The 23,594-nt window shown below is 38.6% G+C and overlaps 2 protein-coding genes across 3 annotated transcripts in view; one reads left to right on the top strand and one right to left on the bottom strand.

Moving 5' to 3' along the window:
* Positions 1-20,154, bottom strand: LOC130913400 (ankyrin repeat domain-containing protein 31-like). The gene is made up of 13 exons (XM_057832002.1): positions 19,742-20,154; positions 11,963-12,029; positions 11,418-11,650; positions 11,182-11,331; positions 10,941-11,083; positions 8,311-8,446; positions 8,033-8,205; positions 7,791-7,887; positions 7,496-7,592; positions 2,855-3,095; positions 2,597-2,716; positions 1,101-1,218; positions 1-870 (listed from the first exon to the last, which is right to left on the bottom strand). Exons 2-13 carry the CDS (start codon positions 12,013-12,015, stop codon positions 737-739), a joined length of 1,695 nt encoding a protein of 564 aa, XP_057687985.1. The 5' UTR covers positions 12,016-12,029; positions 19,742-20,154; the 3' UTR covers positions 1-736.
* hmgcra (3-hydroxy-3-methylglutaryl-CoA reductase a) overlaps positions 19,829-23,594 on the top strand; it is a 20,198-nt gene continuing 16,432 nt past the window's right edge. The window contains exons 1-6 of one of the 2 annotated variants that reach the window (XM_057832001.1): positions 19,829-20,034; positions 20,243-20,337; positions 20,416-20,544; positions 22,921-23,094; positions 23,220-23,331; positions 23,422-23,509. In XM_057832001.1, coding sequence (XP_057687984.1) covers positions 22,930-23,094; positions 23,220-23,331; positions 23,422-23,509 — 365 coding nt within the window. In that variant the 5' untranslated portion in view covers positions 19,829-20,034; positions 20,243-20,337; positions 20,416-20,544; positions 22,921-22,929. The remainder of the gene's footprint in view (positions 20,035-20,242; positions 20,338-20,415; positions 20,545-22,920; positions 23,095-23,219; positions 23,332-23,421; positions 23,510-23,594) is intronic. The other variant, XM_057832000.1, reaches the window with a different exon arrangement.

The following is a 23,594-nucleotide window of genomic DNA, read 5'->3' on the forward strand; positions in this document are numbered from 1 at the left end:
GGTAGGTGGGGAAGGAGTCCCGGCAACAGTCCGCCCACTGGCCCTCACAACCACATAACTGTGTCTAACACTATTACTTCACATCCACCATGCTCCTTCTACCTAACCCTGTGAGCTGCTGAACCTACATAAAACTGGTCCCTCAACTACACAGAAAATGTTTGCAAAATGGTCTCATTCAAAAGTGTTGATTTATAATGTTGTATTTTTTTTCTGTGTGCTGCTATATAGTTGAGATTATTTTAAGGGTCACTCCAAGTGCAACTTTACACTGGCATATAATGATTAACCCTGCTATGGTAAGCCTTCCATTAACTTCATTACAGACATCTATTATTTATACAAGTGGTCCTGGTGACCATTACAGATACTGCTGTTTAGGAATTACAAAGCATTGGATACGCTTAGGTAGGAAAAGCTACGAAAAAACAAAATTCAGTTGTTTCAAGTTTTTATTTTTTTTCTGCCCATTTATTGGAGTATTTCTAATGCTGTTATTGGCGCGTCATTCTTATTTAGGTGCATGCGAAGTAAACAAAACGTGTCTAAAATTGTGAAAACATTTTGAATTGACACAAAAAAATGATGAGAAAATACTAGAGACATTTAACAGGCAAAATGTCAAACCTGAAATAAAACAGTGATATAAATCCATGTCTATAGGTGAGCAAACCGATGAAATTTTACACTTATTCTTTGAGACACCTAAAATGAAATATTGGAGTTGGTGAAGTGGTTACCATTCTAATCGTGTGTCACCCTGTACGAGCATCTTCCAGTAGTTGTCAAGTACAGCATTTGGTATCAGCTCTTCATCAGGCACCAAATAGACAGTCTTGATTTTCATTATATGATTCAGGTTGCTTGCCACTGAAAGATATAAGAAAAATACACCACATATATCTGAAAGAAAAGGGCAATGAATCATCTGTTCACAGATCTTTTCGAAGGCAGACATGATAAAGAGGAAATTCTGAAATCGTCACTTCACTAGCTGCTTCATATTGTTCGTATTTCGAATTACCCTTTAGGAAGTAGCCAAGGCAGGAAGTGAGTTCAACTGCCGGAATGAAACTTGTCAGCATGTAGCGACAACTGACCTGTTATCACTGTTTCCTGAGTAGAACTCGCACTGCCATGTAGTAAAGCCGTTTCAGAGCATTCTGATTCAGGCCTTTTATCGAGAGGATGAAAAAAACGGTTTTCATGGAACACCACCTGATAAAGGACAGGGACAACAAAAATAAAAAACACTCATTTGTACCACTCAACTAAAACATCTACTAATGACGGACATGTGAAACCCTGAGTTGATCAAATGACGTTCAACATAATGAAAACCCAGGCAGCCATTATAAAGCCCTCTTCAGTATTCCTAATTGCCTCAATGAGCTGCCATGTGTGTGAGTGCGGGTGTAGAAGCGCATGCCTCCCTGGAGCTCTTGGGCATGGGACAGTAGAGACAGTTAATTTATCATGAACTTACAGTGCGTTTGCGTGAATACTTGAATTCAAGAGTTGCTAACTGCAATATACAGAATAAAATGTGGAATAACTTTTGTCGTGAACTGACACTTTATAATTTAACTGATTCACTGTCATTGATGGCGATAGACATCGCATCAGTTTTTTTTGTTTTTGTCTTCATTTTATTAAAACTAAAGATAAAACGTACATATGTACACATTCGTAAATGTACAGTGGTACTTCTACATACAAAGTTAATTCGTTCCAGGACCTTGTTTGTAAGTCGAAATGGTCGTATGTCGGGCAGGATTTTCCCATAATAATACATTATAATTCCATTAATTTGTTCCACAGCCCAAAAACCTCACTAAATCCTTAATAAATACTGCTGGTACTATTGCAAATAGCAGTTACACAGAGCAAAACCAATAAATCATGAATAAAAATTGGAATAATAATAGTAATACTAATATCTGAAATAATGTAACGGGTTCTAATGTGGCGGATGTGTTTTGCGTGTTGTACCTGGTTAGGGCAGACAGTAGGCATGTTGTGTTGCACAAGTTCTGAAATAAATGATTAAAAACCTGACGAAGCTGGCATTTTTTTTGGCGATGTCACAATCATAATAATTGTCACCTTAACTTATAAAGGCGAACGGAGGTCAGAGGAGGACCGTCAAGATCTACGGCCGTATTGTCAAGCAGTTCACGGATGGGCAAACAACACTCATATTTTTCTATCATTTCCATCTTCATTTCACTGGTAAGCCTTACCTTTTTTTGTTTTTCACCACCTGCTTCAACATTCTTGGAACCCATGTTGATTTCTCTCACAAGAAAATCTGCCGTGCGCCCATCTTGCGGGAAAACATTGAAATTGCGACGCTGTCATGAATTGCTGTATTTTGAACATTTTGTTGGATGTAAAAACAAATGGCGAGTCAAATTTTACGTCGTATGTCGAAAAGATCGTGTGTCTAAGCTATGTTATGTCGAGGGACCACTGTATAAACATAACTCTGGTTGAAAAGCGTGTAGAAAGAAGTAAAACAATGTCACTGTTGCAGTTCCAATGGACATCTGTCGCTGTCAATGGCAGTTAATGTTTCGTTAGTACATTGGCTAACCTCGTCCTGGATACACGAAGGACTGGGACTAACTGGGATGTCGTTATCTCTGATGGACTGCAACCGGAGCTCTGGAGAAAGGCTGTCCTTTACAGATTCATCCCCTAGCACACAGCGTCCCTTAGTGGACGAAAAAATGTAGCGTAAGCATGTGTTGACCACAAATCAGATAATTAGAAAAGAGTATGGTGCCATAATAGAAATAACAGTAAGATTTACAAAGTTTTGGGGGTTTTGAATATGGTCTACATTCCTTACCTTCAACAAAAACTTTACAACACCTCGGCTTGGAATTGTCATTTTTTGTATGAGCTGACCTGCTGGGTTTTGCACCGCTTGACTCATATGACTGGTTGGGTGACTAGTGAACGTTGCACTGTCGTGCAATCGTATCAAATCAAGTTGCCTCTCAAGGATGGCCACTAGGTTCCTTTGTCGTGAAGCAAGGGAGATAAGTTGAATTTTCACCACATGTGGACCATTGGCTGAAGAAATACTTCTGTATTAAGGAAACATTGTTTTTTATTGATAAAGTGTGTGTTGTCTGGAAAATAGAACAAAATGAGTCACAGTGATCCACTTTTCAAAACTGACATTTTGCCATTTAAAAATAGTACTGCACTACTGTCTCAGCTTTCCAATGACATATCAACTATTTTTGCTATGTTTAATGCCAGAAATTGCGACTTGGAATTAGGTGGTCCGCGTATGTCGGATTTCCAAAATTAGGAGAAAACGGACACAGAAAAAAGCACTTACATTTATTTTTTCATTTGTGCTTAGCAAGCCGCATGTTACCTAAACTGGACAAGCACCAAATTTGCCACAAAAGCCCAGGACATACTGAGGAACAATTTATGCTTAAGCCATGAAACAATGAATTGAATATACACTCACTGGCCACTTTATTAGGTACAGCATGCTAGTAACGGGTTGGACCCCCTTTTGCCTTCAGAACTGCCTCAATTCTTCGTGGCATAGATTCAACAAGGTGCTGGAAGCATTCCTCAGAGAGTTTGGTCCATATTGACATGATGGCATCACACAGTTGGTGCAGATTTGTCGGCTGCACATCCATGATGCGAATCTCCCGTTCCACCACATCCCAAAGATGCTCTATTGGATTGAGATCTGGTGACTGTGGAGGCCATCTGAGTACAGTGAACTCATTGTCATGTTCAAGAAACCAGTCTGAGATGATTCCAGCTTTATGACATGGGACATTATCCTGCTGAAAGTAGCCATCAGAAGTTGGGTACATTGTGGTCATAAAGGGATGGACATGGTCAGCAACAATACTCAGGTGGGCTGTGGCGTTCCAACGATGCTCAATTGGTACCAAGGGGCCCAAAGAGTGCCAAGAAAATATTCCCCACACCATTACACCACCACCACCAGCCTGAACCGTTGATACAAGGCAGGATGCATCCATGGTTTCATGTTGCTGACGCCAAATTCTGACCCTACCATCCGAATGTCGCAGAAGAAATCGAGACTCATCATACCAGGCAATGTTTTTCCAATCTTCTATTGTCAACAAGGCATTTCCGCCCACAGAACTGCCGCTCACTGGATATTTTTTCTTTTTCGGACCATTCTCTGTAAACCCCAGAGACGGTTGTGCGTGAAAATCCCAGTAGATCAGCAGTTTCTGAAATACTCAGACCAGCCCTTCTGGCAACAACAACCATGCCACGTTCAAAGTCACTCAAATCACCTTTCTTCCCCATACTGATGCTCAGTTTGAACTGCAGGATATTGTCTTAGGGCTCAAGTACACCAGATGCATGATCGTTGCGGTTCCGGTCCGACTCCGGTAAAAAGTAGCGCCGGAGCCAATCCGTTCTCATTATATCCTATTGTTCAACGTATACCGGCCGCGTCAGTGCTCCGGATTGACTGCGAACCATCTCCGGTGTGCCACATGCCCGCCGGATGGTATAGGCTATTTTCTATTTTTGCCGGACACACATCCGACAAAATGGGCGGAGCTGGGCCTGGACATGACACCCCAGTTGCATATTCATGGTTTAAACACCAGCGAACATGGATGAAGAACGTGTCATCATGGAGGTGGAAAGTCACAAAGTGATATACGATGCAGCAGATCGTTATTATAAGGACAGCATTAAAAGCGAAGCTGCAAGGTGTCCTATTATGTGTGTTTTTCTGGCAATGATATCAAACACACGACGTGCTGACAACTTTGAGCGAAAAAAAAAAAAAAAAAAAGCAGCGTATCTGGAAGTGGTTCCACCGCAGAAATTCTCGTGCCCGGCGCACACACAATGTTGGTTTATATACAGAGTCGAGGGGGAAAAGTACGAAAGAGAATAGAGACACCCACAAGTTTCGACCTGGTGGTCTATTTGAGACGTTTCTCTTTCTTTCCTACATTTTACTTGACTTTTCATAGAAAAATCAACAGTTTGCGCTGGGCCCAGGAATCTGCAGTGTTGAGACACCAATTCCAAGTACAGTGGTACCTCTACATACGAATTTAATTCGTTCCAGGACCTTGTTTGTAAGTCGAAATGGTCGTATGTCGAGCAGGATTTTCCCATAGGAATACATTATAATTCCATTAATTCGTTCCAAAGCCTAAAAACATATACTAAATTCTTAATAAATACTGCTGGCACTGTTACAAATGGCAATTAAACATAGAAAAACAAATAAGTTATAAATAAATAATTCAGAATAATATAATAATAAGAAGAATAATTAATAATTATTCCTGTAAATAATGTAACGAATCGGATTCTAATATGGCGGACACTTTTTACTGTCCCTGAACGCACCGCGAAGTGAGATAGGTCGGTGCGGTAGAGATAATACTTTCGTTTTCTTGAGAGCAGTCAACTGCTTAAGACAATGGGCGTTTTGTGTTGGATAAGTTCTTAAATTAATGATAAAAACGTGACGAAGCTGGCGATTTCCTTGGCAATGTTACCACAATGATAATTTTCACCTTAACTTATAAATAGTGGCGAACGGTGGTCGGAAGAGGACCACGGAGCTGTATTGTTGAGCCAGTTCAGGGACACGCACTCCAAGCTCATATTTTTCTATAACTTGCATCTTCATTTCAAAGGTAAGCATCACTTTTTTCCTTGTTTCTCCAACTGTATCAACTTTTTTTGAAAACTGTGTTGATTTCTCACACGAGAAAATCCACCGTGCGTTCGTTTGCAGTGCTGTCATGTCGTCGTATTTCGAGCAACTCGTCGGATGTAGAAACAAATGGCGGCTCAAATTTTACGTCGGATGTCGAAAAGATCGTGTGTCGAAGTGATCGTATGTAGAGGTACCGCTGTACGCTGTTTTTAGCTCGTGTAGTATATAATTCGCTATCCATTTTATAAATATTGCAGAATATTTAACAGTTGTTTATAACAGCTCTATGAGATGTTATGTGCCATAAATTTTAAATGTGCACAGAGATATAAAAGCCACCGACACAACCAAGGGCACAATAGGGCCCCGCACCCGTCCCCCACACAAGGAGCCCTGATCTCAACATGATGCAGTCAATCTGGAATTAAGAGACAGACATAACTAAAATATCAATATGCAAAGAAAAAATGTTCTCTCTCTCTGCTTCTCTGATGAGTATAGACTTCGTGTGTTTTTCGTTGTTCTAAATGCCACATTATAGCGCGCGATCACGCGAGCGCTCAAGAGGGAGCGGAGTTGGCGGACTGCAGCCGTGCGCAGCCGGTATGATTTGCCTGTTTTTGACGTACTGCGTGGCACGCAGTCAACACTGAACCGGACCGGAACCGCAACGATCATGCATCTGGTGTACTTGGGCCCTTAAACCATGTCTACATGCCTAAATGCACTGAGTTGCCGCCATGTGGTTGGCTGATTAGAAATTAAGTGTTAACGAGCAGTTGGACCTAAGTGTACCTAATAAAGTGGCAGGTGAGTGTATTTCATTTCACTGCTGAAATATTGTCATTGAACCTCATCAACAACCAATTGGTCATGATTGATTAATTAATGTTGAACATCGTTTCTATTCATTCCTATTGATACAAACATCCCCAGAATCATTTTTAAATGTATTAGTGCTGCCGTCAAGCTCTGATTCTTCCCAATCTCTGCCTTCACATCCATTAATGTCAAAAAAGTATGTGGACAGGATACTAGTTCCTTCCACTGCCATGAGTTTAAACCACCAACCAAATTGCAGGCTGACATCTGATTCTGATTTTCAGTAACTTTCGTCTTCTTCAAAAAGCCATTCAGTTTTCTTGAGTCAATCTTGTTTTCCACTTTTAAAATCCATAGAAAAGGTTGTCTTTGTGAAAAGATTCATACATCGCATTTTCCAACTATAGACTTAGTATCCCACAATGCATTTGCGAGTGATACTAGGCTAAACAGAGGCTAATATATCGGGCAGTAGACTAAATTAGAGGCCGTTATCTATAAATATAATATAAGTTATAAGTACTTTTCATATTATGGAACTTTTTATGCATTTGGTAGCTAATTTTAGCTCATGACTACATAGAATTATTGAATTGAGTAGGGAAACTGGCAAAATGATACATTTGTCTTTATACAGATACCTGTAAATTGGATACATACAAGGAAAAATGAAATGGGCAATTGTAATGGTATATTTTGAGACAATTTCTAACATCTTGATGGGGTACCTTCACCAAAATTTGATTTTTAAACACTTGGCGATGTTTATTTCATGATAATGGAATCTTCAATCTTTAAAAGAGGTGTTTATTGAATGTCAAATGAGGAACATTTTTGCGTTTTATCTTCAAAATCTATTTGTGCGACCTCTGGCTCATTTTGCTATGCCAGGTCACAAAACCAAAAGTAGAAAGATGTTCTTTGGCTGTTGTGGAAGGAAGTGATTTACTGAAACCTCACCTATATTTGTTGACGAGTTGATGCTTCTCCAGGCGTTGCCTGGCAAGTACGTCAATTAGTGCAGCAAGAATTTCTGTAAATGCTGCATAATATCTGACTGTAATAAAGCAAAACGAAAATTACACATTCTGGGTTTTGTTTACTTTGAGCTACATCATAAAAATTTTGCACAATATTGAAATGGCATTAGCATCATCAGCTGTTACCGAGTGATAATATTCATAATTGCAGTTGTCGTTACAAATAAAAGTAAAGATCAACACTATTGTTGCTTTCAACGAGGATGCAGCATTACCTCCATCCTCTGGTTGTGTCAGAGCCCAGGTAGACATTTCCATTTGCTTCTTCTCCACATCCTTCAAAATTTCCTTTATAGCCACTGATTGTTTCCACTACAGGAAAGAAAGGGGAAAATTTGATGCCATTATATCATTGACGATCCAGACAAACCAAACAATATAATAACTTAGCAGTATTAATATAACAACTCTATTCAGTAGCCACAGTGGTGAGAGTTTTACCTGAAACTTAACTCACGTTATCAGTTGCTGTGTCATTCTTTCTCATCTGAACTTCTGCAAATTGTATGGCTCTGTCTCCATCTGCTGATACTCTAACTAGAATATTTTCTGTTGTGTTACTTTGGGTGGGACAGTTGCTTAAAAGCGAGGGCAGTTGCTTACGGCAGGAAGCCTCAGTGGATAACTCACCTGGAGGTAAAAACACAATTGAGCAAAAATTGTTGGACTCAAACAGGTTAGAAACCATTTTTGTGTGGAATTAAATGTGATTGGTGAAATGCTATGATATTTCACCAGGCTGGACTTGAATCGAGGATGGTGCCAGCAACAGCTCTTTTATGTCCTCTCGCTCAGCCATGTCAAGTGCACTGAGGCCAAGTATATTCCTATCACAAGGCTTTGAGCCGTGCCGGAGCAGAATCTCCACTACCTGTGCCACAAACAGAACATACACTTTTCTTGAGGAAAATACAATAACCCTAGCTGAGCGACCTCTTAAATAAATTAGGAGTGAACGGTAACCTAACTTTATCATGGGGGAGGGGTTTTGTGTTCTATGTGATCCTATGAGATACAATATGAGTAAAATTAATGGATTAACACTTCCCCTGCGGGACAAATTTAAATAGGGCCCACAACTGGATCCAGGCCTCCAGGTGGGACGGGAACTCCCTCATTCTGCTTTAATGCTTATGTCTAGTGAGTGCTGGACCCCCCCGACGAAAACCAGTGTAGTGTATTGTTATTTGACGTCTGTGCTCATCATGGACACGAACACTATGTTCAGACACGAGGGTGTCCATGTGTGCACTTGGAACTAGCATTCGAGGATCAACTTTGTTGTAATTCCATCTGACTTGAGGCTGCATGTCTTGGACACACTGTTAAAGAGATGGGTGAAGCTGTCAACTGAACACACCCGGGTAGTGAGTTGTCCCTGATGGTGGTGAAAGATGCATTTTTGACCTGGCAGATGTAGATGTCTTTTGAGGATCTGCTGGAAACATCTACTGAACGTTGCCAATGTTTCGGGGAAGGTGGTTGACATTAAGTCTGATTAGACCATTTTCTATGCCTCCATTGCTGAGACGGCCGAATGGAGCAGTGGCTGTACGGTGGTCAATGCCTGTTGTGGCGGCCATCCCTGAACCCATTGGAGGGCACCATACATAGTTAGAGGCGCTAAGGTCATTTCCCAATATTTCTTAAACTGTTCCATGCATAGCTAAGGAGTGGGAAATGGGAATGTGCCCTGGTTAAAATGTGTTATCCGTGTATTAAAATTTTTTTTTTTTTTAAATGATTGCAATCACAATTGCAGGTTAAATCATTCTGCATATGGTATGTTTGAAATTGCTCACGATAAAGCTGTCTGAAGGTTGCCACTTCCTTGTTCTAAAATGTAGCACAATAAGGATTCATTTATCTTCCATTTCGCTTATTCTCACGAGGGTCGCGGGGCTGCTGGAGCCAATCCCAGCCAACTACGGGCAGTTGGAAGGGAAAACCCTGAACTGGTTGCCAGCCAATCGCTGGGCACAATGAAACTAACAACCATTCACGCACACACTAATACCTAGGGACAATTTGGAGTGTTCAATCAGCCTACAATACATTTTTTTAGAATAAGGGAGGAAACAGGAGTACCCGGAGAAAAGCCACACAGGCATGGGGAGAACATGTAAACTCCACACAGGAAGGCTGGAGCCTGGGATTGAACCCTTGATCTTTTGAACCCTGAACTCAGGAGACGCTCTAGCTGCACAAATTGTATGTGGAATGGGAGATCTGGGCTTCCCTGCTGAAGTTGCTGCTCACATGATACAGACTCGGATAAGATGAAGATGGATTGATGGAAGGAACTCAAATAGTGTGTTGATATTTTTAAATCTATTAACCTCAGACTAATTCAACATAGAGGATTTCAGTGTGGATGCATGAATCTTCATTAAGTATCGTCCCAGAGTACAAAAATGTTGTTTTAACAAATGTGCTCACACGCTAAAGAACCCTCTGCAAATTAGTGACATTTGTAAATAAGACTACAGGCTTAGCACTAACTCTCCTCCACCATAAGGATTTTTTTCAGTATTAATGCCATACAACCTTAACTAGGTTTAGATTTGAGTTTTACTGAATGTTATTATGGTGGTACGTTTGTCTTCATTTGAGTTGTCCAATAAAATCGACCACCCAATAATATGTGCCATCAAACTCATTTAAAAATACTTTCGAATTTGTCAGTATCGGTTTTGTACTAGCTTGTACAGTATAGTGTGTTATAATTTTATAAACAAGCCTGCAGCCTTTATGCATGGGCTGGTCACAGCACCTGTGCTTTGAGTGACCTTTTTGATGTCTCCAAACTAAAATGCTTGGGATTTGTTAACTGAGGGAAAGCCAACTCAATCATGGTGTAAATAAAATGAACAATAAATGAAAAACAACACGTTATAAACTCGTCACATATAATTACTAGTATAGTCACTAAGAAAAGTAATAAAACACATAATAATGAATAAAAATTTGTGCAAAAGGACAGCAAAATGCACACTGGGAATTGTCATTGTATTGGCATGTCATATGATTGCCTGTTTGTATTGCTTGGTCGCCCCCTAGTGGCATTTTGGGTTAATTACGGACATTTTGGCTCATTTCAATTCATTTACTTATATGGGATATTATTTTGGCAATTTTTTTTATAACTTCAGTTGAAGTTGTTGTCATATTTTTCACAGAATATTAATTCTATTTGGAAAAGTTTTCAAAGCATGCGGTGTAGCGTCACAATAAAATTAGCAATAATATGTTGAGTCCAAGAGCGCATATACCTGTGCCAGTTTGATATCGGTATCAGATTTTTGGGTTGGGCAACATCGGGATATCAGTTAGGAAGTCATTACAACAACTCTAGCCTTCATCACCTGGTAGTATCCATGTGCCACAGCATCATGTAAAGGGTTGATACCATCATGGTTTGAAACATTGACATCAGCTCCAGCATTCAACAGCTCCCTAACCACTTCTACATGACCCATTGCAGAGGCCTCATGGAGAGCTGTCCAGCCTGAAAAAACAACGGGTAGAAAACAAGACTGTTATAGAATGATTAAGAAAAAAAATTAAAATGAACTATCAGACAGTGACTATTAATACTAAACCAACCAGCATAATCTTTCATATTTACACAGATCCCATTTTGAATGAGGGTTTTGACACAAGTCACATCTCCTCTTCTGCATGTTCTGTGAAGTATAGTTTCTCCTTTGCTATCTCTCCTGTAAAGTTTTATTTTGCTAAGCACTTTCCCATTTCCTGCAACAAACATTCAGTAGTAGTATGAAAAGTAAGCTTTACTAAATATGTATGGAACTAAATGTCTGTGACTGGTTATCACTTACCGTTGTTTGCTACACACTCTGTCAACTTTCCCCATTCTGTCCCTGGAGGAGTCTTTACAAGACTTGCTGTTGACTTATTTTTCTGGCTGATTGTATTAGTTTCTAAAGATGTATGATGTCTTTCAGATCCTACATGTGTTCCTCTTCCCCGGCTGGGATCCAAGTCTTGTAATAGACTTATAGAGTCATCACTGGATGGCTCACATTCCTGATTGCAGGGGTCACTCCTTTCTCTTTAACAGAAAAATGTCAAATGTACAGTAGCCCATTTTCTCAAACAATTGTTTGTGTGGCTACTGTATATTTAAAAAAATGTGTAACATAACCTTTTTATTTAATACTTGTCATGTAAATACTTTACAAGACAATTTTGAATGACCAGCCCAAAAATTTTCTGCTTGCGCCCCTAAAATTCTGGGTTACGGAATACTGTGCTCAGACTAAGAAATCTTAGTTTGGGGCCCAGAATTACATTAGGATAACCAACCAATTACTTCAAAATGAAATACTTTGTCTACCACATCACACACAAATGTCACACTCACCCATTTGTAAAGCAATTACTGTTGACTGGGTCAAACATGTCCTGGCTATCCATCTATACTTTCGGTCCTGGAAAACAAACGTGTGAAACTTGAGCAAAATAGATTTAGGTACAGTAAACTACAAGAAATTGTCAACCATGTTTCAAATTTTGCAGATGATAACATTTAATTCACAGAGCAGGACGGAGTAGCTCTATTACATTTATAGGTCATGTTTTACTTTTCTTTATGGAGGATTTTGGACAATGCAAATCATCACATGGACTACCGAATTACTGTCAGAAATGCTTTATTGAAGACCTTCAGTATGTGCTAATTATAGAAATATATTACAATGAGTGAGAGTACACTATTCAAACCATCTGTATCTAACATGAACAAATTACTGTATGTTGCATTATTGAGCTGCACGGACATATGGAATGAAATCTGAAAACAAAGGACAACATATTTTCTGTTAATTACGTAGGTACTCAGTCTCTTCCTTTGAATCAATCATGGAATTGCAGCAAGGCCAAATTCCTTGTAAAACAAAGCCGAAACGTTTTCAAGCAGCTGTTTTTTTTTTTTTTTTTTTTTTTTTTAAATCTTCTCGTCGGGAGGATATAAGAATCAGAAGAATCAGCTATCTGAACATTGCTTCAAGAAAAACAGAAATCTTGTGTGGCGTAAATAGGCCAGTCCTCTGACTGAGAACTCTCTGTAAGCATGTAATCAACAGTTTGGTCACTGTCCATATCTTCTGCTAGAAAATCCCAAGACAGGCCAGTAACATCCTCTGTTGAAAGCAGCAGGCTTGCTGAAAGCGAATGAACGTTTTCATTTTGGACATGTTCTCCCTGTCACAGAAGAAGGAAAAAGTTAATGTTTGACAATGTTCCCCCATGCTACGTAAGATTGCACCTATTTGTGGATTTTTTAAACACTTTATAAGGCAATCATTCAACTCATTGGCTGCCATTGACAACGCTAGACATCCAATCCATTAATCCAAAAAGATGTTCATTCATAGACAGTCATTCCAGTTTAAAAATTTATCGCTGTCATTGACAGGCAATGAATTTTACTATGAGTACATACATATATTTTTTAATCAACGTGGGAGTGTTATTGTGGACCAAAACCAGAGTGCAATTCGGTTTTTATTTATTTTAATTATGGCAATTGTGGTTTTATTAACATTTTAATATTTTAGAATTAAATTTATTCATAGAAAATATATAATAAATACATTTATGATTAATATAAGTGAGACCTGGTGTCAACATACGTGGACATCATGTAGGCCACACTTGTATACCAATTAGAGGCGGGCGGTATACCGAAAATTAACCGTGACCGAAATTCTTCACGATGACCGATTTAATTTTGACCATGTCGGTAAATTCTGTAATTTAATAAAAGAAAAAAATATAGTCTTTTCATCCCGCTTTGACTCCGTGTTGTTCAGCTATGTTCATTCCCATTTAAGAAAGCAGTCAGTGTGCTTACGTATGAAGTCACGTTGTTATCAGGACCTCAAACAAATAGAAGCCCTGTTGGCAAGCAAACGTGACGGAGTCGGGTTTAAGGGAGCTTCGCCAAACTTTCACTCGACATTAAGTAGACTCTTGGCGGCCTCCAAACAGGCTTTCACCCGCTTTCCTCCCTGGTCTTACGATTTCAGGAGAGGGTGCTTTCTACTGGTAGCCAGGCCACAGGCTAACGCTAGCGGCTAGCACTATAAATTGGACGTGATGGAGTCAGATAGTGGCTCTAACCTTGTGCAAACGGCTGAACCTAATGAGTGGATTGGGCACGGACTGCACGTAACAATCAGTATGTCGCGTTATTTTGCATCTGTGTGTGTGTGATTTCTTTGATATCTTTAATGAGGGTAAAGCATTCAGCATAAATTAGAATGCAACAGTGAAGCCTATAATATGACCGTTTAATGGTTTAGATATATCACCATTTCAATATTTTGTCACACCCAATTTTGTGTAAGTGGTGTGGTTCGGTCCGCTTCCCTGAGAATAGTAGATTTCTTGTTACTGCTGAACAGACAGCCAGTCTCCTGCCCATTCACACCAAAAAACCCGCACAGTTCAATAAAACAAGCCCAAATTACCCCCTGTTCAAGATAAGATGGTTCCCTAATCCAACTCAATTAATATTTTTATATTATAACCAGAAAAAAATAAATCAACAGTGGGAGACACTTTGTAGAGGAACAAGTGCGGTTTTGCCAATAAGTATCATGGGAGATATAGTTCTTAGAAAAGTTTAAAACAATTGGATTCTTTTCATTTCCATGAACACAATAACTAATGATAAACGGTATATTTATTCAGTAATTAACCTCAAAATACATGTTTGTCAATAGAAATCACTGTCGAGGGGCAACTCAGACTACTATCTTTTCTAAAGCCGATTCTGGGTACCCTTAGGTTTTGTCTTAGGCACCTGTACTTGAAAGGAATGTCCCTCGGTAATTCCAAATGTAGCTTGTTCCTCTTCGGCTTTCAACTGTTGTTGTTCTCCATGTTTTTGAAACAGCTCGACTATCTGCAGTCAAATAAAAGGATCAACATTATTTATTGCAAATGGAAAAAAGAATGTTTCTTTTGAAGTATTACTTAAAGTATTTTTAGTACCCTTTTATTGCCAAATGTGATAGCTTCATGCAACGGTGTAATTTTGTTTCGTGTTTCAATGTTGACCAAAGCTCCAGCATTAATCAAACAACAGCAAGCTTCATACTGATCCCGAACAGCAGCTTCGTGTAGAGCGGTTCGTCCTGAGGGCAAGAAAACTGAAAGCATAAATAAAAAAAAACTTCAAACAGTTCCAGTTTACACTGCATCTTACCTGTATTGTCACCTCTATTGACATTTATTCCAAGCTTCAGGATTTCTTTCAATAGCTGAATATCTGCCTTGAGTACAGCTTGATGGAGCAAAGTCTCGCCAAAGCGATTTCTCCTGCTTATATCTTTGAGTTTGAGAGTTGTGCCATGTCAAGAAAATAAATAAAACATTCAGAAACTATCATAAATTTCAGTATCAGCTCTTGAATAGCCATTCTAAATGTAAGTCAGGATATTTCAAATGAAATATTAATGCTGTGGGAAATTACTGTACTGCGTGCAAAATTGCAAATGAAGTATCAGGACAATTGAAATGTTGATAACATGAAACGAGGGAAATTTAAAAATCATAGTGTTTAAATTCCAAACCTTTCTTCGTTGGTATTTTATTCTTACTTGCAGAAGCATGTGTCTTTACTGTCTTTTGTACACGTCTGCAACAGACAAATTAATTAATTAATAAAAATGATCAATAATCAGAGTCCTGACACACGTCGTAATACATCATATTTTCAAGGGATGTCCCGATCGCATGTTTGCACCTGAATTCGAGTCACCTGATTATGAGAATCTGCCGATACCGATTACCAATCTGCTACTGAAAAAAAAGTTTTTTTTTCTTTTGAACAAAAGTTCCAAACCGTTACTGTCCTACTGTGCCACCTTCAAAATGTGAATTATTTTTTAAAGAATAACATTGGTAAATGCTTGCCTTTATTAAATGCTTCATTGAGTGAGTCCACTCAAATCCACTCAAGACTTGACACTCACGCTGCTGAGAACAGTCTCCCACTTACACAATGAGTTGCTCCTGCACACTTATGATTGACACATTTGTGCCTTTGATCTGACACCTACCAAGCTTCTCTGGCAAGATCGAAGCTACAAACCTGCCAATCATCGTTAACTTTAAGTACAAAACACAAGCTGGACAGTTTGGCCACACTGTTTAGCAGAATAGAGGGTGAGAGGCTGTGGCTCTGTATGAGCATGAAGCAGAAAAAAAAATATATTTTAAAATTAAAAACCCGATCCTTTTCACCTGATTCCGATCCCCTGGCGCGATCAGCTCGATTTCTGATCACGTGATCGGATCGGGACATCCCTAATATTTTCCAATCCATTACATGCCTGAATTTGGAAAAAAAAAGACAATCTACAGGTGATAGAAGCATGTAGAGAACAGTACCTTGTTTTCCGAACCATGTTCCCTTGAATAATGATGATGTTTGAATGAATTCCAGTGATATTTGTGAGATGATGGACCTCACTTGCTGACCTGGAGCCACCTTTGTGGAAATAAAATGGTATAAAATCCAAACACACCTAACATGAAATTAATTTCAGGCGGTGGGAAAACTCAAGTTTGTTCGGTCATCATACTAACTGAATATCTTTTTGTCTTTTGTTCCTATTTTTTCAAATTCATGTCCTTAAAACGAAAATAATCTTGTTAATTGGGAGATGTACAGAAAATAATTTTCTAGGGTGTGTAAAATTGACTTACCACTCTAAAATTACATTTCAAAATAATAATCAGCTTTCAGCTAGACTTCCAATATGTTTTTTGTCAAATCAGATTTACACTTCCATGTTGACATATCAATAATCATGAACTCCTGAATCCTGTTAATTTTATAGTCACCACCGTCACGTCTTTGATGTCTTCAGTTTTCTGTTCTCTGATTGACTGAGCTAAATGAAATAGAATTTTAATATGGACTCCTTTGGTTGGTTGTGGTATTGTAAATATTCATACCGGAGATTGACGTACAAAGGAGAACAACGGCAGACACAAGACGTGATTAAAAAATAAAAAATTTTAAAAATCAGGAAAAAATTACTTTGAGGACAGGTTGGCCAAAACGATATACAGTACAGTATTTAGTACTCTCAGTACATTAAGAACTGACTACCTCTGACAAACCTTTTATTGAAAGGTTTATGCGCCTGTCATGCAATTTGGTACAGTAAATATTAATTGGGCACTTTAATGTGTTGCATATAATTTTGTGTAGCGGTTTGGACATGTTTAGAGGTGGTGTAAGATTTTTTTTTTTTTTTCTTAAGTAACACTGGCATTTAGGGGTGTGACAAAATATCGAAATGGTGGTATATCGTGATACTTTGTATCCTAAAAGGTTATCGATATGCTCCTGTCAAGAATCAAGATATCGTTTTAAAAAGGTGTCTATTTAAAAAAAAAAAAAAAAAAAAGGGCTGCCATTGACAGTGCTCGACGTAGAGCTGGGCGGTAAACCGAAAATTTACCGTCACCGAAATTCTTCACGATGACCGACGTAATTTTGACCATGTCGGTAAATTCGGTAAATTAATAAAACAAGAAAATAGTCTTTTCATCCCGCTTTGACTCTGTGTTGTTCGTCTATGCTCATTCCCCTTTAAGAAAGCAGTGAATGTACTTACGTAGGGAGTCACGTGATCATCAGGAAGCCAATCAAACAGAAGCCCGGTAAGCTAACGCTAGCAGCTAATGCTACAGCAAAACGTGATGGAGTGTGGCTTAAGGGAGGTTCGCCAAACTTTCACCCGACAGTTAATAGACTCTTGGTGGCATCCAGACGGGCTTTCACCAGCTGTCCTCCCTTGTTCTCACAATTTCCGGAGATGGTGCTTTCAGTGCTTTCTACCGGTAGCCAGGCCACAGGCTAACGCTAGCCGCTAACGCTAGCGGCCGCTAGCGGCTAACGCTACAAATGAACGTAATGGAGTCGGATAGCGGCTCTAACCTTGTCGAAACGGCTGAATTTAATGAGTGGATTGGGCATGGACTGCATCTAGCAATTACTATGTCGCGTTATTTTGTATCTGACTGTGTGTGATTTCTCTGATAGCTTTTGTGATGGTAAAGCATTCAGCATAAAGCACAAATGGCCCCAGCTATTTTTCTGTATGTGTTTAATTCTGTGTCATTATTGCTATCATAAAATCTTAAGTGTTTCATTTGCAGAAGATCAATATAGCTTTAATGTGTGTCTGTCTGTCTGTCTGTCTGTTTGGTGGTTCATGTATGTGTGCATTTATTTAAAAATGCACTGGGGGGAGGGGGGGGGGAGACCCTGAAACCATAAACACTTGTATTGAATAATTATGTCACAGCAGCCATTAACAATAAATTGTCTTTTTGAAGTGTACTGTTCGAGCTGCAAGTCATTTGTGTTACAATGACATGTTTGCACAGGCATATCGATTTTGACAATGTACATTGTTCAAGCCATACACTCTGTTATAAATGCTCATACTTGAATTCTTATTGTTTACAATTCATTTGTATAAACCTAATGTCTAGACTGCATGTACATTTGTTAAATATATCAAATTGAATGCTGGTAACTAAATCAACAAGAAACTGTTAATCTGTATTTCATGCATTGATTCAGATTTTCAAATTATATAACAGTCCGCTTGGACGACTTTATCGTCATTTATCGTTATCGAGATAAATCTGCTCCATTTATCGTGATACATGTTTAAGGCCATATCGCCCACCCCTAGCTCGACGCCCAATCCATTTAGACTGGGAACTTTCGTTCATTCAAAACCAGATCATTCACAGTCATTCCGTCCCGATTTTCGGGGCATTTACAGGTCACTTGCTTTTTATTTTAGGGCATTTACAGGTCATTTCCTGTTGAGTTTGAGTCACTGCCTATTCATTTGGGTGATTCCCAGGTCACTTCCTGTTCTGTAACGCAAAATAAACAGCAAGTGACCCATAAAATTCCCCAAAATCAACAGGAAGTAACTGAAAATCAACAGGTAAATGACCTTAAATGGCCCAAAATTACTCATTGCCTGGCATTGGCTGCCACTGACAGCCATAGACGTTCAATCCGTTTGAAGTGGGAGGGATGGCAGCGAATGAACGAATGTTCATTCACTATTCGTTCATTCGCTGCCACCCTCCCAGTTCAAATGGATTGGACGTGTACTAGTGATAAACTCATTCTAATTCACAGCAGAAGCTTGTTTTTCTGTTTATTAGTTTTTTTTTTTTTTTTTTTTTTTTTTTTTGTGGAGACTATGTCGCTTGGCTGGGCTGGGAACGCCTTCGAATCCCGCCGGAGGAGCTGGCTGAAGTGGCTGGGGAGAGGGAAGTCTGGGCTTCCCTGCTAAAGTTGCTGCCCCCGCGACCCGACACCGGACTAAGTGGAAGATAATGGATGGATGGATAGTTTTTTGTAGAATATCTTAGAATGATTTCCTGACCAATGTATCGAAAATCCTTGTATCGTCATATCGTCAGATCATCGTTATAGTGAGCTTTGTATCGAAAATCGTATCGTATCGTGAGGTACCAAGTGGTTCCCACTCCAAGTGGCATGCATCCTTATATTTCCAAAATATCTCAAAAGCTCTGAAATGCCGCTCGTATTTAAATTGTGATTTCGTAAATTTATCTGTGGTGTAATAGCAGTATAGTACGTTTAAAATATTGAAAACTTCATTCAAATCTCAATTGAAGGCCCATGTCTGGGTTGCCCCCCCTCAAACCCCCTATCGCTGATCCTGAATAAAATCATACAGACTGTGAAATATGGACCCAATTTTATATCTGCGTCATGATTTCAGTGTTGAACAATTAAAAGGTAATTAGGCAGTACAGTGAAAGAGCTCATATTATTAATGGGCTGAGGCAAGTATAAGGCCTACTGTTCACAAGCAGGTTTTGATTTGAAAAAGTCAAAATATCACCATGCTAAACACATATATGTAGACAGTTAGGAAATTGCCGTTATATTGTCCGTTATAATTGTAATAATATCGCTTTAGTAGGCCTGTTACTCAAATCAAACTTGCTTGCTAGCTTAATGCAAATGGTCAGTCTTTACTTAGGTTTGCCGTCACGTTTTCTCTCATTTAGCCACCTAAAAAAACGGAAGCTATTGGGCAGACTGAACTAAATTTACCTGGAAAACTCGTCGTCCTCCTTTTCGTAAGGTTTTAGTAAACTATTTGTCGAAGACTGAATAAAAACTAGGGTATGGAGTATATACACTTAGAGTAGCACAACGACGTCATTCGAGTGGCGCGAACCCCCTGGTTGAAGTACTCACTGCGCATGTACATGAGGAACATAACCTTCCCATGACTACACAACTAAATGTGAGTGACGTCATATTTGAAATACTTAGTTTATCGACGTCTGTGTCTCCTCTCCGCCCCGACACCACTAGTGCAGCTGCTTTGGAATTTTTTAAAGGTAACTTAACAAACGTCAACATGACATGTCGTTTTACTGCGAGACAAATTTAGGGACACGTGGAATAGTAATTTTGATGCCTTAAAAATGATACTGAGACCTGCTTTGTTTTGTACTGAAGTTTAAATGTAGCAAAACCATTGCTGTAATATGCACAAAAACAAACGTCTGCCGACAGCCGAGCTGGTCTGACTCTCTGATATCTGAGCATGTGTAGTGGTTCGATGAGGCGTCCTCACGCGGGCCCTGCCCACATCGGCGTCACCTAGGAAACGGGGCGTGGAAGTAGCGTCACCGAACAAGGTGAGCCCTGTGATTGGCTCAGACCTCGTATGATGTAGTAGCGTGCCATGGTTCTATGTGGCCTTGCTTTAATTGCAGAATCCGCTCAACTTGTTGATGGGACTGATTATGCGAGAGGTCCAGTCCAGCCCCTTTACTTTACTTTGATGGCCAAATCTTCGTAACATTCCACCCTCACTTCCTCTTCACTCCTCTTCACTGTCACAGGTAAGTCAGTCTTACATCTATTGTCTTGACATCAAGGTCGGAGTTTTGGCCTCAGCATTGGTAGGGACGATATAACAGTATAACCTGCATGTACACTTTTTGCTGGGGACGGGACATTAATAAGACCAATCAGATTGGATGAATGGGGGCCAGGGCTACATTTCTCTCGAATGTGAACCTAATTAATTGATAGGTTAAAATGATCAATGCAAAATACATCTTTATTGACTTAAACTAACTTTCATATGCATTGGTTCAGGTGATGCAACGTTCCATTCAAACCTTTGTTTTCAAAAACAACTCTAGAAAGTTTGAAAACTTCCTGAATAAATTTCTAGATTCAATGAGCAAATTTATATTTAATATTTGAACATAGCTCAAATTATATTAGAATACACACTAAATACAAACTTGTTAATTATCTCTTAACTATCCAGGAATGCAAAAAAAATAAACATTGGTCTTAAGACCACTCAACATTGTTGAGAAAGTAATATGACAATATATTTATTATACATATTGGGCTGCAGCTATCGAATATTTTAGTAGTCGATTAATCGATGGACTAGTTAGTTCGAATAATCGAGTAATCGGATAAGGAACATGAAAAATTAAAATACCTGTGCTGAGTCTCAAACGGTATATTTTTTTTTCTAAAAAATAAGGATCTATGTTCAACAAAAGAACAATAGGGTATCTTACATAGAAAAATTCCGCTAGCTTAAATGCTATAAAATGCTAAAGTTTTTTTTACATTGCTCTTAACAAATGGTTCAGACACATATTCCCACATAAAAACGGCTAAATATACCAATAAACTAAATTATGAATGACATTAGCTCGAACAAAAACTTACATTTGTCTTAACAGGGAGCAGTTGGATTCAGCCATGTGAAAAGAGGCAGACCAGAGGGCAGTGTATCCACCCTAATCAATAAAACTAAATGCAAAAACTTTAAAAATAAACCATCACAACGCCACTTTAATTAAACGAATACTCGAAGCAACAAAATTTAATTTGAATATTTTTTTCTAATCGAATACTCGAGTTAATTGATTAATCGTTGCAGCACTAATATACATATATATATATATATATATGTATATATATATATATAACTGGGGAAAAAATCTTAGTCAGGGAATAACAAAAATAATAAAAAGTCTGCCTTCCTTCATGTAAAACACTACTGCTTTTGTCCTCAAGCACAGCCAAACTCAACATAAAAATGAAAGCTCCTTTGGGCTGCTTTAACACCACATAAATAAAATAATAATGAAAGTTGCAAAGAGAGAAGGATAAACCTCGGCTTACTATATTTCTCATTAATTAACGTTAACAGTAGAAAATACATACAGGACGACACATCTCTCTAAGCAGCTTCTTTCTCAAGTTTTGCAGGTTAGCAAATTCACATAGTCTAATGTTATGCTAACGCTGATATGGGTCGGACTTTCAGTAGCGAAATTAGTGGTGTGTTCCCCACCTCGATAACATTGACCTCTTTTTACAATGTTTACAGTGGCTGCAGTTTGATGGCATGATGTAATTCCATGTCAGATTTGTAAATACTTTGCGAATTTTGCATTGAAGAAAATTGGGAATCGAATAAAATTTGACAATTTGACCAGAAAAATTGTGATTAGATTTTTTCCTAAAATGTTTCTATTACTCAATAACCATACTGTTGGTAGTTATGATATATGTTTGCAGTGAGGCCATTTATATATTATGACAACACATGATTAGTATATATAGTAAAAGACACATCTTAGGTCATAATTTTTTTTAAATCCTATTAAATATGGAATCAATTTTAAAATAAATAGGACTGCAGTGGCTTTAGGAAGCTATTTATCCATTAGGGGTATAACGATAAATCAATCTGGATTGAAACATCGATTGGTTAAGCAATGATCCAATCATATTGATCGACACGGAAAACATCGATCAACATCGTCATCTTTAAACCTGCTCTTCTGTTCAAATGTTGTGTTCATTCAAATATCTGAAATATTTTTGCAAATAAATTGTCAAAAACCTCTACATTGCTTTCTATTTTTATTGCTCTAGATGAAGTCTTACTGATTTTATTGAATGTGTACATAATATTTTAAATCGATCAAAGACCTTTCAATCTGATCAAATCGTTGCAGACAAAATAAACATTGGCAAATACCGTATTGTTGTCTAAAGAATCGATACTATTATGAAATTGATGATTTCTATCCATGTGATTGCTGTCATCCTAATCAATCAGTTGCTAACAATTTTGTTGTTAAGTTGATTCAGATTATTTTGCATACAGTGTATGGAAAATTGTACTTCATTTTGCTCTCACAGTGTTGTGATTCTCTTATTCTGCTTTTGGACAGCCCTCCACCATGCTGACCCATCTGTTCCGCATTCACGGCCTTGTGGTGGCCTCCCATCCTTGGGAGGTCATCGTAGGCACCGTGACCCTCACTGTCTGTATGATGTCCATGAATATGTTCACGGGAAATGACCAGATCTGTGGCTGGAACTTTGACTGCCCTAAAACAGATGAGGTAAGTGAATGCAATGAGTAAACCTACATTGAAATAGATTGCAAATATATTGTAACACCTTATTCTATTTAGGGGGCTGGAATATTAAACCTTTTTTTAAATTTGCTTTTACAATCTTTTAACAGCAAATGCTGAGCAGTGACATCATCATCCTTACCATTACACGTTGCATTGCCATTATCTACATTTACTTCCAGTTCCAGAGTTTAAGACAATTGGGATCCAAATACATTTTAGGTATGACATTTGTTGATGTTACAAAGGGGAGAGGAGGGGATGACTAAAATTACAACTGTATGTGATTTTTGGCTCATCCTTTACTTTTAGGCATTGCAGGCTTGTTCACAATTTTTTCCAGCTTTGTATTCAGCACAGTGGTCATTCACTTCCTTGATAAAGAACTAACCGGCCTCAAGTAAGATTTGTTTTTAGCATAATGCTGCTATCAAAATTGTTAACATTTGAGAACGTTTATACTCATCAACATTGTTTTGGCATGC

This window comes from Corythoichthys intestinalis, chromosome 3 (assembly GCF_030265065.1).
Source record: "Corythoichthys intestinalis isolate RoL2023-P3 chromosome 3, ASM3026506v1, whole genome shotgun sequence".
Taxonomy (NCBI): Eukaryota; Metazoa; Chordata; class Actinopteri; order Syngnathiformes; family Syngnathidae; genus Corythoichthys; species Corythoichthys intestinalis.

Bases quoted from the DNA above. Each gene is read 5' to 3' on its own strand.
- LOC130913400 (XM_057832002.1), bottom strand. From the start codon at position 12,015: ATGGATAGCCAGGACATGTTTGACCCAGTCAACAGTAATTGCTTTACA. The intron at 11,651-11,962 runs GTGAGTGTGACA...TTTCTGTTAAAG, and splicing joins AGTAATTGCTTTACAAATGG to AGAAAGGAGTGACCCCTGCA. The intron at 1,219-2,596 runs GTTAGCCAATGT...GTCCTTTATCAG, and splicing joins CTTCGTGTATCCAGGACGAG to GTGGTGTTCCATGAAAACCG.